This window comes from Acomys minous (assembly GCF_964271855.1).
Source record: "Acomys minous genome assembly, chromosome: 12".
NCBI classification, from domain to species: Eukaryota; Metazoa; Chordata; class Mammalia; order Rodentia; family Muridae; genus Acomys; species Acomys minous.
Window position 1 is genome coordinate 111,140,589 of NC_140493.1, and position 17,475 is coordinate 111,158,063.

Genomic DNA, 17,475 nt, shown 5'->3' on the forward strand with positions numbered 1-17,475 from the left:
GCACAGTATCAACACCTCTTGTGGCTCCAGAGCCCTCACACCCTGTGGCCCCACAATGCATCCTCTGTCCTTTCCTGTAGCACCTTTGCCACAAAAACCTCAGCCTCCCTTCTCCACCCTCTTAGTTTGTGAGAGTCCCACAAGCATAAATGCACTGTTACATAGTTGCTCCGCTGCTCATCTTCCCTCACTTGTTTGTTTTGGTTTTAAGAAGTTCTTTGTAGCCCTGGCTGGCCTTGAACTCCAAATCCCCCGGGCTCTAGCACGTGAGGCTCCGCCCAGTTTTTTTATACCCCCTTCAATGCAACATCTATTTAGTTTACAAGCCTAACCAGAGTAACTAGGAGGGAACCCATTTCCAGGAGAAAGAAAGGGCCTAAGTGATGGTCACGAAGTCACGAAAGGGGTGAGAGAGAGAGAGAGAGAGAGAGAGAGACAGACAGACAGACAGACAGACAGACAGACAGACAGACAGGAGAGACAGACAGACAGACAGACAGGAGACAGACAGACCTGAATGATGGTGGGTCTGGGGTGCTTGGAGAGAGGGAGGCATAGTGAAGACTAGGGATTGGCTGTGGCAAGTCGGGCCAGGGAGCTCCCACAAAGCTCACCTCCACAACCCAGTCTCATCTAACTGTGACCTAGCCAGAATACCAGGAGGGAGGAGGGGTGGGGCCAGCAGCAAGCGTGGAAGTAGATGTCGGAGTGGAATCCAGTGGCTCGGCCTCTGCCCCTGCAGGAGATTGCCCTAAGGGGTGAGAGTGGTTGGTGAGCTTCAGGTGGCCTGGAGCCAGGGTTCCCACCCTACCCTTGGCCTGGGCTACTTGTGACCTTGATCCTGGTTTTGTGCCACTCTTTGAACCCTGAGAAGGGTAAGGGACCCTCTACAACAGTGTACTCCCTTTGCTAGGAGCCCTAGCCAGGCCATCTGGGCTGGCTCACCGAAAACTGGCCTCCCATGATTCCCCCAACCCTCCCCTTTAGTTGCCTGGGGGACAAGGTGAGAGACACAGCACCAGGGCACCCGGCAGCACCTGGCTGCTGCAGGCATTCCCAGAGGCTCCACGGGCAGGCAGGTGGCCTCCCGCCTTGTCTTAGCTCCCAGTGCCCAGCTGGCTGGGGCTCTGCAAAGCATCCTTTCCTTCAGTACCCTTGCCTTCCCTTTTGTTTCGTTTCGTTTTGTTTTTTGAGGCAGGGTTTCTCTGTGTAGCCTTGGCTGTCCTGGAACTCACGTTGTAGACCAGGCTGTCCTCAAACTCGGCTCCACGTGCCTCTGCCTCCCAAGTGCTGGGATTAAAGGTGTGTGCCACCTGGTTTGACCTTCCTTGGCTTAGACTGGAGAGGGGGCGCGGAGGAGGGGGCGCGAAGGAGGGGGCGCGGAGGAGGGGGCGCGGGGGAGGGGGCGCGGGGGAGGGGGCGCGGGGGAGGGGGCGCGGGGGAGGGGGCGCGGGGGAGGGGGCGGCAAGGGGTTGCAAATTCCTGCTGGAGGGAGGAGCTGGATTTGAATTGGTGCTGGTGTAGGGTTTCGATTACCCGGAAACTTCTGGGTCCCAATCATTTTATTTTCCTTGAAAATGAAACTGAAGTTGGTAGCAGTCACGTGACAGGAGGCCGGCCTTTATAGCGTGCTGCCCCGGGGCTCTCTCTCCCTCCCTCTTCTGCAGGGCTTCGGATGGCAAGCATGGAGTGTCCGCAGTGCCATCACATCTCCTCAGAGAAGGCGCCCAAGTTTTGTAGTGAGTGTGGACAGAAACTGTCTTCTGCAGCCTCGGTGCCAGGTGAGATTAGGGTTGTGGGGGGCGGGGGGCACATTGGAACTCCAGATTGGAGAGGTTCCTCTTCCCAGGCATTGGAAAGCACAGCTGGAGGAGTCCCCAGTGGGCATTCGTGCCAGAGGGCTTCCCTGAGCCCTTGCACTTTTGGCAGAGCAAACTGTTTAGGTACCTATTACAGGTGCCTGCCATTTTAAAAGAGAAATAGTTTTGGTTTCAGTTCTTGGTGATAACTGGCCTGTTTTCCCCCAGGAGGGAGTAGCCTCTGGTGAGCTGAGGGACCCTGGGGATGGCAGCCTTGCCGAGCCCTTTGGGGAGGTGGACCTTTGGGGAGGTGGAGGGTAGGCGTTCAGGAGTCACCACCTGTGCCCCAAGCCAGGTCCTGCCACCCAATCTCAATTAGCCAATTAAAAGGACCAAACTGCAAGTGGAAAGCAGAGGCGTGAGAGATGGCTCAAGCAGTTAAGAGCACTGGCTGCTCCTGCAGAGGTCCCAGATCGACGATGGCTTACAGACTCCGGTGACTCCTGTTCCAGAGAGTCTGATGGCCTCTTTGATCTCCACAGGGACCAGGCACACATGTGACAAACAGACATTCAGGCAAAACACTCATATAATTAAAAATAGAATAAAGAGACATGTTTACATTTGCTAGGAGATCCTTGCGGCATGGACACATTGGAAAGAGGGAGCTTGCCCATTACATAGAATTTGAGCCCTGTGCAACCTGTGTGCCGGGGGTTGGGCTTTCCTGGCTTCCATGTGGAGAAAGCCTTGGGGTGCTGATGGGGCTCCTTGGATGAGTCCCTGGTCACAGGTTTGCAGACAGGCGGGCACATCACTAGTTATGAGGTTGTGGGACAAGCTCACATCTATCTTCTGCGGTCTGATGGTCACCCCCTTTTGTTCTTTTATTTTGGGTGAGCAACTGACAGAGTACACAGGTGGCCAATGCCTTTGCCTTGAGAAAGGGGCTAGGAGAGGGGAAGCCAGGATGTCTGAGAAGAAGGGTGCGTGGTGTTTTTACTGCATGCTATAAAGTCTTCTAATGAGGCTTGATTCCTTCTAGGCTGTCCTGGCAGGTGGGGAGTGTGGTTGGAGGGACAGGCAAGGAGTGCCGTGTGTACAGGTAGAAAGTGCTGCCGAGGCTGGCCTGGCCGCTGGGCCACAGTGGGTTGTGACTTGGCCAGATTGGAAACTGAAAGTGGGCTGTGTTCCGTTGGGGGCTAAGTACTGGCCTAGCATGCAGGAAGTCGGCATCCTGCCCAGCGCTGTGTGAGCAGAAGCAAGGAAACAGAAACTAGGTGTGTGGAATCCTTTCCTCCTGAAGCTCCAGGCTGGGGCAGCCTAGACTAGCACCTCACAGAGAGGGAGCCTTAGCTGGCTAGATGTGGAGCTGGGGCAGCCACGAGTCTGTGGCACCCGCCCATCAACCCTTTCTACCCAGAGGTCCCAAACGGCAGTCTTAGTAGGGGTCATGGGTGAAGGCACAGACGGGGTTCCTAATGGCTTTGTGAGGGTTAAGGGCTTTGCGTGCTGTGTGTCTGTGGGTATCCTGTGAGATTTAGGGTATAGACTCCCCACATCTCCCCTCCTCCCAGTCTGGTTAAGAGTACTGGCTGCTCTTCCAGAGGTCCTGAGTTCAATTCCCAGCACCCACATGGTGCCTCACAACCATCTATACTAGGACCTGGTGCCCTCTTCTGGCAGACAGGCACATACTTTATTATGAACTTATTAAACGAGCGTACCTCCCTTATAACCTGACTAGCCTAAATAAGAGGAAAAGGAGATTAAGGAAAGCAAGAATGAAACCTCGGTATCAGTTCCTAGAAAAATTCTCCCAGCGTAGTCAGCAGGATTTCAGCAGACCAGCAATTCCACCATAGTTGTTGCTGGAGCCCAAAGCTTTGAAGCCTTCCCTGGAGCCGTTCTCTCTAGGAGCATCTAGAAGTGGAGTGATGAACAGCCAAAACCCAAGTCCCAACAAAAAGCCCTGCCTCCTGTTTTGGGCACACACACACACACACACCTTCTCATTCTGCTCAAGGATGTTTTTCAGCTGGCAACAACCAAGCTCCCCCACTCAGTAGTTCGACTAATAAGTGGAAAAACTTCGTGCTCTCTCACATCTCTCACATCTAAGGGGTGAACATCCTGCTTTCTTCCTCCTCCCACACTTGGGATCAAAACAAAAATAGGTTTATCTCCTCTTCATTAGAGAGATGCCAGGCTTTGGCTAGGTAAGGCTAGCCTGGGCCACCTCCACCTGGAGCTGTGGGAGCCAGAAAGCGCTCCATCCCATTTATAATGAAATGGCAGCTGTGAAAAACAGGGACCTTCTCTGTTTACACTGTACTCTCTTCAGCTCTTCCCTTCCACTTACATGTGTGTTCATCCGCACGTCTGTATGTGGGTGCATGTGTGTCTCTCTGAATGGGTATATGTCTGCATGTGTATGTATTCACGTGTGTATATGTGTGTACATACATATGCATGCACATGTTTGTGTGCTTATGTGCAGTTAGAGGCGTTTGTTTGCTTTGAGACAGGATCTCACGTATAGCCCTGGCTGTCCTGGAACAGAGACCCTCCTGCTCCATCCTGAGATTAAAGAAGTGGGCTATCTCCTGGCCATTTAGATGATTTATCAGCCTGTTAGGCAGCATCCTTACTCAGTAGATCCCGAGTGCGCCCTGTGCCCAGGCACGGGGTCGGGGTGACGGGTTGTGTCCCTGCCCGTGCCACTGTCCAGAACCTGCATGGAGATGATGGCAGTGAGCAGGCAGTACTGACAGGGGAGGAACGGCGGGGGCTCAGGGGAGGAAGCGCGTCCACAGGAGCATGGGCCCCTGGGGGAGCAGTTGGGAGAACAGGCTAAAGTCTCAGGCACTGTGTGGAGTGTGTGAGAGACAGCCAAGCTTGAAAGCAGGTAAAATTCAGACCCAGGCTTGAGGTTTGAAGTGAGTGTGTGGGCCGCAATTCTGGATAGACGTGCATGTCAGCAAGGCTGAGACACGTGACTGGGCACTGTTGCCTGGAGGTTCCACTCCGGACCTACAGAAAGTCTGAGTGCTTTGGTGGGGGAAGGGGACCTGATGCTGTGGGCATCCTGAGTGCCTGGGGAGATAAGCCCCCTGGTGGAGGGAGAGTGGGAGTGGGTGGGTGTTCAGGTCCTCCAGTTTCTCTGGACAGGGTTTCTCTGTGTAGCCACGGCTGTCCTGGACTTGCTTTGTAGACCAGGCTGGCCTTCCAGTTTTTTTTTTCCCACCTGTCTGGTTTATGCCCCTGGTTCTGTGGCCCCGGGTTCTGACCCGTGAGGCTGGGAGCAGAGATCACACAGAGCCTCAGAGGATCTGGCCTCTCTTTGGGGGATACTGGTTGGGGGCAGCACCTCCCCTCCCCCACCCCCTCCCCCACTTTCCCTTTCTGGAACTTGATGCTCTTCCTTGGCCTGAGTCTACCTTCATCTGCCCCATAGATTCCAAGAGCAACACCTTGGTGGTGGCATCAAGCCCGGAGGCGAAGACTGAGCATGGACAAGTGCTGCGAGAGGAGGACAGCCTGTATTGGTCCTCAGGCTCCAGCTGGGAACTGGCAAACCCAGAGGAGCTTGAGTCCGATGCCTCCTGGACCACTCAGATGGTGAGTGAGCCACCTCCCGCCCCTTGCTTCATCTGCCTGCTGCTCTGCCTGTCAACCCTCTGCTCTGCCTCCAGTGGTCCCCTGGTGGGAGCTCACTGGTGTCCGGGGTTGGTCGGTTCTTGTCACAAAGCCAAAAGAACTAGCGAGTTCTGAGTTCATCAGAGGATGCAGGAGTCGAGGCAGAGGTGGAGCCTAGCCTCTCTCTAGGCCCAGAGGGCGTGAATATACCTGGAAAAACAGATGTGATCTTCTGGCAAAGATAGAAAAAAGTGCAAACCAGAGGTTGGTGTATTTGTCGTCAGACAGAAAAAGTCTGAGCCTCAGGCTATGAGAAGCATGGGAAGGGCAGTCGGGGTGAGGCGGTGGTGCCTACCTGGGATCATCGCACTGTGGGCTGGGGGCACAGGCAAGATCCAGAGTTCAAGGCCACTCATGCCTATGGTAGCAAGTTTGAGGCCAGCCTGGGCTACAGTGAGACTTTCTCCACCTCTTCTCCAAAGTCCCCCAAGCATAGGCTCATCACAGCCAGTCTGGTGGGACATGCCGTCGTGCCAGAATTTGGGAAGAGACAGGATCCTGAGTTCTAGGTCAGCCTGAGGTACACAGTGACAAAATAAGACATTGTATAAAAAACAATCAAGGCCGGGTGTGGTGGCGCATGCCTGCAATCCCAGCAGGAAGAGGCAGGTGGATCTCTGTGAGTTCGAGGCCAGCCTGGTCTACAAAGCAAGTCCAGGACAGCCAAGGCTATACAGAGAAACCCTGTCTTGAAAAACCAAAAACCACGGGGCTGGAGAGATGGTTCAGTGGTTAAGAGCACTGCCTGCTCTTCCAAAGGACCTCGGTTCAATTCCCAGCACCCACATGGCAGCTCACAACTGTCTGTAACTCCAAGATCTGACACCCTCACATGAATGCACATAAATTAAATGAAAATATTAAAAAAAACACGAAAACCAACCAAACAAACAAAAAGCCAACCCCCCCCAAAAAAACAAAAAACCCCAATCAAACCAAAAGCACAATTTGTATCTCAGAATTAGACGAAAGAAAGCAGCTGAAGGAATAATTGTCAAAAACTCCCCAAATTTGATTTTAAAATATCAATCTTTTCTTTTTTAATAATTTGTTTATTTTGCTTTATGTGCATTGGTGTTTTCCCTGCATGTGTCTGTGTGAGAGTGTCGGATCCTCTGGAACTGGAGTTACAGACAGTTGTGAGCTGCCATATGGGTGCTGGGAATTGAACCTGGGTCCTCTGCAAAAGTAACCAGTGCTCTTAACCACTAAGCCATCTCTCCAGCCCCTAAAAAAACAATCTTAGGTGTGTATGGTGGCATACCTTTCATCCGAGGGCTCAAGAGGCAGAGGCAGGTGGATCTCTAAGTTCAAAACCAGCATGGTCAGGCCAGGCGTGGTGGCACTCGCCTTTAATTCCAGCACTCAGGAGGCAGAGGCAGGCGGCTCTCTGTGAGTTCAAGGCCAGCCTGGTCTACAAAGTGAGTCCAGGACAGCCAGGGCTACACAGGAAACCCTGTCTAAAAACAAAAACAAACAAACAAGAAACCAGCCTGGTGTATAGAATTCCAGGACAGCCAAGGTGCACAGTGAGACCTTGCCTCAAAACACAAAACAAAACAAACAGAAGACATCAGCCTGGTGGCTCTGTAGTGAAAGTGCAGTGGCTGCTCTTCTAGAGGACCCAGGTTCGAATACCAGCACCTACCTCGTGGCTTACAAATGTATGTAACTTCAGTTCCTGGGAATTTGACACCCTCTTCTGGCCTCCAGGGATATAGGGTATATATGTAGTGCACATACATACTACATACATACATACATACTACATACTACATACATACATATATACAGTCTGTCTTAGGGTTTTATTGCTGTGAAGAGACACCGTAACCAAGGGCAACTCTTGGGTTTTTGGTTTTTCTGTTTTCTTGTTTTGTTTGTTTTGTTGTTGTTGTTTTGGTTTTGGTTTTTGGAGACAGAGTTTCTCTGTGTAGTCCTGGACGTGCTTTGTAGACAAGGCTGGCCTGGAACTCACAGTGATCTGCCTGCCTCTAATTCCTGAGTGCTGGGATTAAAGGTGTGTGCTACCACGCCCAGCTTTCTTTTGGTTTTTCAAGACAGAATTTCTCTGTGTAGCCTCGACTGTCCTGGACTCACATGGTAGACCAGGCTGGCCTCCAACTCCCAGAAATCCACCTGACTGCCTCCCAAGTGCTGGGATTAAAGGTGTGCTCCACCACGCCCAGCTCAGGAGCTGAGAGTTCTACGTTTTTATCTGAAGGCAGCTGAAGGGGACTGGATTCCACACTAGGTGGAGGTTGGGCATAGGAGGAGACCTCAAAGCTCACCCCCACGGTGACACATTTCCTCCAGCAAAGCCACACCTTCTAGTGGTGCCACTTACCGTGAGCCAAGCATTCCCACCCATGGGTTTATGGGGGCCATTTACTCAAACCACCATACATGTGTGTGTAGCAGCACGCTGATGGCGTTCGACGTGTATTTAATGTGAAGTGGGCCCATTCTCTGGGAGAGGAAACAGTGTTGCCTGTGTCTGGGGGGGGAGGGGAGTGGTCTGGAAGGAGTTGCCCCTTTGGGGTAATGAGAATGGAAGCCTGCTGGACCAACGACACTAGGACTGTACTGAATGGCCAGGAATTAGTCGCTTTACAACGGCTGGGGGCGGGGTGGGGACTGCTTGGCACTTAAGAGCCCTAGCCGCTCCTCCAAGGATCCATCGTCTTCATCAGGCGGCTCACGCCCACCTGTAACTCTACTCCAGGGGATCTGACCCTCTTCTGGCCTCTGCAGTCACCTGCATCCATCCCACACACAGAGAGACACACACACATAGTTAAAATCAAAAAACGAATTTTTAGGCCAGGCGGTGGTGGCGCACACCTTTAATCCCAGCACTTGGGAGGCAGAGGCAGGTGGATCTCTGTGAGTTCGAGGCCAGCCGGGTCTGCAAAGTGAGTCGAGGACAGCCAAGGCTACACAGAGAAACTCTGTCTTGAAACCTCCCACCCCAAAAACCCCCAAATTAAAAAAGTGCTCATACTAACAAAAATGCCGGAATGTGCCCGGATTGGGCAGCAGACACACACACGTGATTTCTAATGGGTCACCCGATGTTTGGCCTGTGACGCCTTTGCACGTGCGCTGACAACCTTGTGGTCTTTCATCTGCAAGTGCATTTCAGCGAGTGGCTGGAAGTGCAGGGCAACGCTTCAGCAGTGGACACTGAGGAGGGCAGTGGGAGAGGTGACCTCAGCACTGCTGGTCTTTCCATGGAGGCCAGTCTGGGGTCTTGCTGGCTTGTGGAGCCAGTGCTTGCTTGGCAGGAGGTGACCTGCTTCCACTCTTTTCTGGGCAGCCCGACCTTAGCACTGTTGGTCTTTCTGTGGAGGCTAGTGTGTGTGGGGTGGTGGGGGTGGGGACAGGTGTGGCATGAGGTGGCTAGTGTGTGTGGGGGGTGGGGACAGGTGTGGCACGAGGTGACCTGCTTCTGCTTCCACTATTTGTCTTCCCTGTGGTAGCTTTTGCATGCTGAGCAACAGGGAGCTCTTTGCTGCCTGTTCTGTTCGTGGGTTTGTATTGCAGTCTTGCAGGAAAGGAAGGAGTGAGTGGCTGAACGCTGCGTGAAACAGCCCTTCCTTCCAGGCTGCTCGGTGTGAGCCCCTGGGAGCTGCTGGCTGGGAAACAGGGAGTACAGGGTGCACGTGTGTGTGCCGAGAGGCCAGGCTCTGAGGGACACAGGGGGTATGGTGTGCACATGTGTGCTGAGAGGCCAGGCTCTGAGGGACACAGGGGGTATGGTATGCACATGTGTGCTGAAAGGCCAGGCTCTGAGGGACACAGACCGTATGGTGTGCATGTGTGTGTGTGCTGAGAGGCCAGGCTCTGAGGGACACAGTGGGTATGGTGTGCACATGTGTGCTGAGAGGCCAGGCTCTGAGAGACACAGACTGTATGGTGTGCATGTGTGTGTGTGCTGCGAGGCCAGGCTCTGAGGGACACAGACTGTATGGTGTGCATGTGTGTGTGTGCTGAGAGGCCAGGCTCTGAGGGACACAGGGGGTATGGGGTGCATGTGTCTTGCTGCAAGGCCAGACTCTGATGGACACAGGGGATATGGGGTGCATGTGTGTGTGTGCTGCGAGGCCAGGCTCTGAGGAACACAGGGGATATGGTGTGCATGTGTGTATGTACTGAGAGGCCAGGCTCTGAGGGACACAGGGGGTATGGTGTGCACGTGTCCTGCTGCGAGGCCAGGCTCTGGAGGCCTGGCTTGCCTCTTTGGTGACCTATGCATCTAGCATCCTGAAGTAGTCCATCTGAAATGGATGACAGCCCTTGAGAGCAGGCCGAAAGCCCGCTGCTGTGGACGTTGGAGTACTTGCCCATCAGTGCTCTGAACAGCCGCAGAGGCCTTCTTAGTGCCCCTATAGCTCCTGCCCTTGGCCATAGTAGACGCTCTAAGGTGCTGGGGAGGAGATGGCCGTGCCTGGCCCTTTCCCGAGGGACTTGCAGGTGCAGAACAGGGAGTAACCCTACCCTATGTGAAGGGGGTCATGTCTCAACAGGAAGTGGACCCAGAGGGTTTTGTAGATTCTTCAGAGGACACAGCTGGTGGCCCAGAAGGTGCTCAGTGCCCTCCCAGCAAGAGGAAGAAGAAGGAAACAGCCGGGTGTGAGGTCCTGGACACTGAGCAGGTAGCTTGAGAACAGTTTTGCACGTCATCCGCCTCCCCCCCCCCCCCAGCCTGCATGCTTACTGAGTCATCGCCACATTCCAAGTGCCTGGCGTTGGTAGCTGAGGAAGGCTCGTGAGCTGAGTCACAGCTGGGTGTGACTGCTGTGACTGAGGAGGTTGACCCCGCAGGATCCCAACTTGGGAGTGCATGTGGGAGGGGCAGGTTCTAATCTAAGGTGTTTGAAGGTCAGGGACCAGATGCCCTGAGGGGCCTCCTGTACAGAGTCATGTACGGTGTGGTTGTCTGTGTCTGACATTTGTGTCATTGAGGCAGGAAAGTGACACAGATAGGAGAGGAGACAACCTAATGGGAGGTTTGAGCGTGTGAGCCATTGGAAATTTTTTGGTTGCAAATCGCTGAGTAGCCAGCTGCAGCAGGCTGAGGGGAATTTGTTGCTTACATCACTGGTGCATTCTGAGGTGAGGCTTGATCCAGGCGCTGAGACCAAGGGTCCCTGAACAGCTCTCTCTGCTCTGACTTCCTGGTGTTGGATGTTCCTTAGCCTCACAGTATCCTCTGTGCTTAGGAACTCTAGTCCCACAGCAACCTACCTGCCGTGCACCATCAAAGGGATGAGAGGGCGCCTCTTCTGGCGGCCTCTGCAGAAGGAAAAAAACAAGCTTCTTCAAACCTCACGAGCCGTGATTGGGCTGGGAACCTGGCCCTCAGTGGAGAGCACCATTCCAGGGGATAGGAATGCGTGTTTTGTAACCTCGTACATAACGCACAAGGACTCATTCCACATCGAGAGCCGAGCTGTGTCCCCTGCACCACGTGGCTGAGAGCAGGGAGGGGGGTAGGGGACAGTGGACTCTCACACTTTGTTGTAGTGCTCGCAGAGAGCCTCCAACACGTCTTCGTTGATAATCGGTCATGCCTCATGCTGGTACCTTGCTGGTGCCGTCTACAAGTCTAGACCTGCTTTGTCCTATCTGGTCACCTTTATGATGACCATATGGCATAGGGACCTCTGTCTCCACTTATCGGGCACCTGGTGGGTTAGTAAGTAAACTGTCTAGGGTCACCTGCCTAGCTCGTGATGAGCTGGGTGGGAACTCAGGTCCCCCACATCCAGCCCAGCTGCTACTGTGTCCTCAACTCAAACTTAAGGTGTGAGCAGGGCTGGGACAGCACGGGGTCCTCTCCTAGGCTCTCAGCACAGAGGCTGGTGCCTGCAGGAAGGTCAGCAGCCCGCTCTGTGACCATCCCCTGCTCTCTCTGGCCCCTCGGGTACCTGGCCCATCTGTGCCTCAGGGCTGACATTTGTCTTAGGAATAGCGCTAAGTGGCAGTTATCCCACGCGCAGCCACTCTTTCTTTCAGTAGCCTCTTCAGTACGAGGGCTCCCCACAGGATCTGGCCTCTGTACAAACCAGGAAACCAATTTTTGAAAGGCTGTGCACCCCATGGCCCTGCCAGGAGTCTAGCCCTAAACAAGGCCCAGGTGGCACCAGTTTGCTCAAAGGAAAGGCTGGGGGGATGATGCCAGAGCAGAGAAAAGGGGTTCATGGCTGATGGAGAAATAGGAACACGACCTTGCCGGGCCGTACCTTCATGACCTGTTCACCCAGCAGCAAAGTCCAAGTCTAGCATGGCCCGAAGGCCCTCCCCACCTGGCTCGGCAGCCAACCCTGAGATGGAAGATCTGGCTCCACAAAAGTTTCTGATAGTATTTAGGGCCAGCAGGACCCTCACAGAGAAAGTCTGATTCAGACATGGAGGGTGATGAGGAGCAGAGACTCAGGGCAGGCATCAAGGATGAAACCTGGCCCAGGCTTCAAACGCTGGGGATGACAGAAGGTCAAGGGGAGAGGAAAGTATGGGCAGCCAGCACAATAGCGCCCACCAGTTTCTCCCTTAAATTCCTTTTTTTTTTTCTTTTCAAAATGCACATGTGGTTGAGAATGACTTTGAACTTCTAATCCTCCCGTCTCCAACGCCCGAACGGCTGGGACTATAGGCACACACCGCTGTACCCAGGTTGTATGGTATCAGGGACTGACGCCAGGGCTGTGTGCTCTCCAGCTTCAGATCCACTTCCTGTTTTCTTGTGTTTTGTTTTGGGGTTCTCGAGACAGGGTTTCTCTATGTAGTCCTGGCTGTCCTGGACTCACTTGGGAGACCAGGCTGGCCTCGAACTCACAGCGATCCGCCTGCCTCTGCCTCCCCAGTGCTGGGATTAAAGGCGTGTGCCACCACACCCGGCTTTTCTTTTGTTTGTTTGTTTTAAATAGTTTTAATTTTAATTTATGTGCATTTGGTGTGAGGGTGTCAGATCTTGGAGTTACGGACAGTTGTGAGCTGCCATGTGGGTGCTCAGAATTGAACCCAGGACCTTTGGAAGAGCAGACAGTGCTCTAAACCACTAAACCATCTCTCTAGCCTCCCCCCCCCCCTTTTTTTTGAGACAGGTTCTCTCTGTGTAGTTTTGGCTGTTCTGGACTTTAGACCAGGTTGCCCTTGAACTCATAGCGACCCACCTGCCTCTACCTCCCATGGGCTGGGATTAAAGGCATGTGCCACCACGCCTGCCTCCCACTTCCTAGTTTCTAGCACACAGTACTGGTTGCTGGTTCTCAGTTTAAACACTTACTGTATAAGGTGCCTGCAATGCCTGTCTGGGCTCACTTGGGATTCTGGGGAAGCCTTCCCGCACTGCAGATGTACCCCAAATCTTGTTTCCTTCTCCCAGACCGACATAACTCAGTGTCCATCCAACTGCTGTTGGTCTGTGGTAGGTGGTAGGGCCTCCACACATGAGGTTGGGGCTCAGGGCATCCTGAGTCAATTGACTCCATTGGTCATCCAGAGCATCATGTCCTGGGAATCTGCTCCTCAGGCTTTGGCCAAGTTCCCAAGGTGGGAAGCCTTGCCTGGCAGTCTGGGCAAGCTGCTCAGCTAGCCAGGGAATAGCTGCTTTTCTGTCTATTTGTTTGTTTTTTGAGGCAGGGTTTCTCTGTGTAGCCATGGCTGTCCTGGACTCACTTTGTAGACCAGGCTGGCCTCGAACTCAGACATCTGCCTGCGTCTGCCTCTGGGATTAAAGGCGGGTGCCACCACGCCTGGCTCACCCTTGTTTATTAATTCACTATCTTTTTATGCCATGTAATGCAGGGGTGTCACGTGTGGGGAGACTGTGAATGTCACTAATGTCCGAAAGGGGCCCCAGGCGAGCCCAGCGAGACTCAGGCTCTGGCAGAGCAGTGCGGCCCTGCCTGCCACCTGCGCCTCAGCTCCACCTTCCAGTCTGCCCAAGCCAGAGAAGTTGGCTGCAGTGGCTAAGTGTGCTTGTTCTTGCAAAGGACCTGGGCTCAATTCCCAGTGTCGATGTGGAGACTCACCCCTTCTGACACCAGGCACACATGCGGTGCATAGACATACATGGCAGGCAGAATTGTCACACGTGGACACAAACCAATAAAAGGAGCCGTGGGTGTGGTAGATCTAAGGCGTGGTCCTGGCAGCCAGCTTGAGGTTCTGGACGGGAGTCTAGAGGGAAGTGCCTTGGGTGCGGAGACTCACAAACATCTCTGTTTAGAGTAAAAAGGAGAAGAGGAGGAGGAGGAGACGGAGTGCCACGCCTTCCTCGGAGGCAGCTTCCTTGGTTTCCACGCCTTCTGGCCTCTGGAGTCTGGATATGCCTTCAAGCCCTGGATCTCAGGACTCAGTCTTACCCCAGAACCAAGCCCAGCTGGGAGGTGCTGCCAGCCAGCCTGGAGGGTCCCTGGACACAGTGAGGATGCCGGTGCTGGAGGATGGCTCTGTGCATGCTGAGGGCAGCCATAGCACAGGCAGCGCCACAGAAGTCGGGGCTCAGAACAACCCTGTTCCCAGTGACCCCAATACCACTAAGCCCTCAGTAGACAAGGGCCTGCCTGAAGGAGAGGAATCCGGCCCAGCTCTTTCTGCCGGCGAAGGCCACCCTGATGCTTCCCAGGAGGCGCCACTACCTGTGAGTGGAACACAGGCTGCCTCGGAGGTGAGCAGTGGGGAATGCAATGGAGGTGGGCCACTGCTTATACCCTTGGATATATCTTTTTTTTTTTTTCCAAAACATGGTTTCTCTGTGTAGTCTTGGCTGTCCTGGACTTGCTTTGTACACCAGGCTGGCCTCGAATTCACAGTGATCGGCCTGACTCTGCCTCCCGAGTGCTGGGATTACAGGCATGTGCCACCACACCTGGCTAAAATAAAAGCTTTGCTTGTTTTGTTTTGTTTTGTTTTTTGGTTTTTCTAGACAGGGTTTCTCTGTGTAGCCTTGGTTAATTTGTTTGTTTGTTTGAAACATGCTCTTTCTATACAGTCATGGCTTTCCTGGAACTTGCTATGTAGACCAGGGTGGCCTTGAACTCAGAGATCCTCCTGTTCCTGCCTCCCGAGGGGTGGGTAAAGGCATGTGCCACCACACCTGCCTCCTTGGCTATGTATTGTGGGTCCAGTGGCTTCGTTCTTCCTGGCACATGCCTCCCTGGACAGGGCAGGGCAGGGCAGGGTTCCACTCTCAGTTACCTCACAGCTGGTGCTGACTGAAGCCACAAAGGCAAAGTGTTTCCTCTTGTCAGTCAGGGTTCGGGTGGTCTCTGTTTCTTCCAGGCAGCTGATACCTCATCCAAGGTGGCCACTCCAGTGAAGAAGGCTGGGAAAGAAGAAAGCAGAGACAGTGCTCAGAAAGAGAAGCCATTGCCTGTGTGTCCTGCTGACTCCAAGGACCAGGTAGAGGCTTGACTTGCCAGGAGGTGTCCAGTATGCAAGGCGCCTTAGTGTCAGCCATAGTGGTCCCTTCCTCAGCCCGCCAGGGTTGAGTCACAGACCGTGGGAAGCCCTGCCAGGGAATGGCTGGTGCCAAGGCCCTAAGGTAGAAAGTTCTGAACCTGTTCTCAGAGAAGAGAGAAGCTGGTGAGGGAGACGGAGGCCATGACTAGCAAGGTTGAAGAGGGTGCCTATGGGCCACGGTAAACAGCTTACTAGGACAGCTGTGGCCCTGGCTGATGTGTGCTTAACACCTTGTGCTAAGCACTGGGATTTAATTGCTTGCCCCAGGAAGCTGACCTCAAGGGCAAGCTGCCTGCCACTGGGAGGAAACCAGGTGAAACTGGGGACGCCCAACAGGAAGACCAGAAGTCAGAAGGGAACAGAAATTATTCAGCTGCTTTGAAAAACAAAAAGGAGCAGAAAAACCAGGCTGCCATCACACCGGAGGTTACAGCGAGGTAGGACGTGGGCCCTTGCAGTGTGCCCGTGTTATGGCACTGCCGGAGCCATGCAGAGACTGCCGGCGTCTTTGGCAGGTTCATCTTCGGGAGGACGCTTTAGGTGTGCTCACTTGGGATCCCTTCCTGTTGGTCCCTGGGGCCTTAAAGTCAATGTGATCCCAAGGAACGATCGGTCCAGACTTCTACCCTACCCCATCCCCACGTGGGAGCTGGGTGGTGCCTCCTCGCTAGCTGGGGAGGAGGAGTGGTCTGCTGGGAGCCGTGCGTCTGAACCTGGGTGACTGGCACTTGCACTTAGGGGTGATGACACACAGCAGAGAAATAAGGATCTTGTGGGCACACGTGCGTGCATGTGTGCGTGTGCTTGCCTGTACGCACGCACCTGGCAGCTACTGTTTCCTGTCTGTTCTCCCCAGCACACTTAACCCAGAGGACGCAGTCACCGTCTACTTCCACGCCATTGTCTCCCCTGACTTTGGATTCAAACCCGACAACCACAGAGTGTGTGTCAGAGGAGGAGAGGGTCTCGGGAGGAAATGCTGGGAAGACGCTTGCGAGATGCACTACACCAAGTGAGTACTCAAGGGCTGTGGGGCTGTCCCCGTCACTCAGGGGACATCTGTCAGCAGCCTTGTAACCAAAGAAGTTGTGTATGTTCTGTGTTCCCTGACTCTGCTTCCTTTTTTTTTTTTTTCTTCTCCTTTTTTGGTTTGTTTAATTGAATTAGGGTCTCACTCTTTTGCCCTGGCTGTCCCTGGCAGTAATCTTCCTGCCTCATCAGCCTCCTGAGTTTCAGATTATGAGTATGTATCACCATGACTGGTGGGAAATAAATGGTTTTTATATATCTCCATATCTATCTATCTATCTATCTATCTATCTATCTATCTATCACTCCATCACTGCCAGTCTGAAAATAAGTGTTTCGCATACATTCTCTAGCATGCGTTTCTTTCTTTCTTTTTTCCTTTTATGTGTCGGAGTGTTCTATCTGCATGATGCCAGAAGAGGGCATCATATGCCAGTATAGATGGCCGCCATGTGCTTGCTGGGAATTGAACTCAGAACATTTGGAAAGGCAGACAGTGCTCTCTCTTTTTTTTTTTTTTCTTTCCCGAGACAGGGTTTCTCTGTGTAGCCCTGGCTGTCCTGGACTCACATTGTAGACCAGCCTGGCCTCGAGCTCACAGAGACCCACCTGCCTCTGCCTCTGGAGTTGCTGGGATTACAGGTGTGTGCTCCCATGCCCAGCTCCGCAGACAGGGACTGCTCTTAACTGCTGAGCCATCTCTCTGCCCGCATGCATTTCTTTTTCACATCTCACTGTGGCTTTTTTTTTTTTTGGGTTGCTGGCTGGAAATCATGCCCTGTTCTATAAAGGTGCTCTGGCCGTGGCCCTGGGCTTCACGGCGTGCCCTCTGGTAAATGACCATATCATGTTCCTCCACAGACAACTGCATGAGCTCGGGTCTCTCATTGAGGGCAGGATGGAGATTCCCAGGCAGAGCCTGAACAAGCCCATCCCTTACAAGTACGTCATTTACCGCGATAGCGACGGCAGCAGGAAGGATCCGGGGGAGTACGAGTTCATCTACGAGCAGCCACAGAAGAGAGGCGAGCACGTGAACCGCTGTCTGCGGGTTGACGCTAACCTCTTGGGGAGCACTGGAGGTAAGCCCTCGGGGACCCTGAGTGGGTCAGCTCACTCCCTGGGTCTCTGGGGAGCAGACATCAGGGTTTGGGCCCTCTGCTTGGCACTGGCCCTGCCTTTGATGGTGAGCAGAGTTGCCTTTGGGAGCCGGTTGTCTTAACCCTGTGTGTGAAGAGCGGGGGGGGGGGGGGGGGGGTGGTGGAGGGGGGGGGTGGGGAGGGTGGGGGGGGAGGTGGGGGGGGGGTTTCATCAAGTGGGTGGAGAGGAGCAGCTGTGCAGAGGGTCCCTGAGGGTGGGGCAGGAGGGGCAGCTCCTGGCTCTTCCAGGACTGTGAGAAGCTGGCTTTGACAGTGACATGTAGGAGAAGAGGCAAGCGTCCTTTCCATGTGTGTCGTCCGCGTGCGTCCTATGCGTC

General features: G+C 53.8%; 1 protein-coding gene across 3 annotated transcripts in view; it reads left to right on the forward strand.

The window, feature by feature from the left end:
- The first annotated feature begins 708 nt into the window (after positions 1 to 708).
- Positions 709 to 17,475, forward strand: part of RNF213 (ring finger protein 213) — a 95,240-nt gene continuing 78,473 nt past the window's right edge. The window contains exons 1-9 of one of the 3 annotated variants that reach the window (XM_084751161.1): positions 709 to 758; positions 1,668 to 1,781; positions 5,257 to 5,420; positions 10,010 to 10,156; positions 13,735 to 14,175; positions 14,790 to 14,909; positions 15,237 to 15,406; positions 15,826 to 15,981; positions 16,860 to 17,080. In XM_084751161.1, coding sequence (XP_084607287.1) covers positions 1,676 to 1,781; positions 5,257 to 5,420; positions 10,010 to 10,156; positions 13,735 to 14,175; positions 14,790 to 14,909; positions 15,237 to 15,406; positions 15,826 to 15,981; positions 16,860 to 17,080 — 1,525 coding nt within the window. In that variant the 5' untranslated portion in view covers positions 709 to 758; positions 1,668 to 1,675. The remainder of the gene's footprint in view (positions 759 to 1,667; positions 1,782 to 5,256; positions 5,421 to 10,009; positions 10,157 to 13,734; positions 14,176 to 14,789; positions 14,910 to 15,236; positions 15,407 to 15,825; positions 15,982 to 16,859; positions 17,081 to 17,475) is intronic. The other 2 variants (XM_084751160.1, XM_084751162.1) reach the window with 2 other exon arrangements.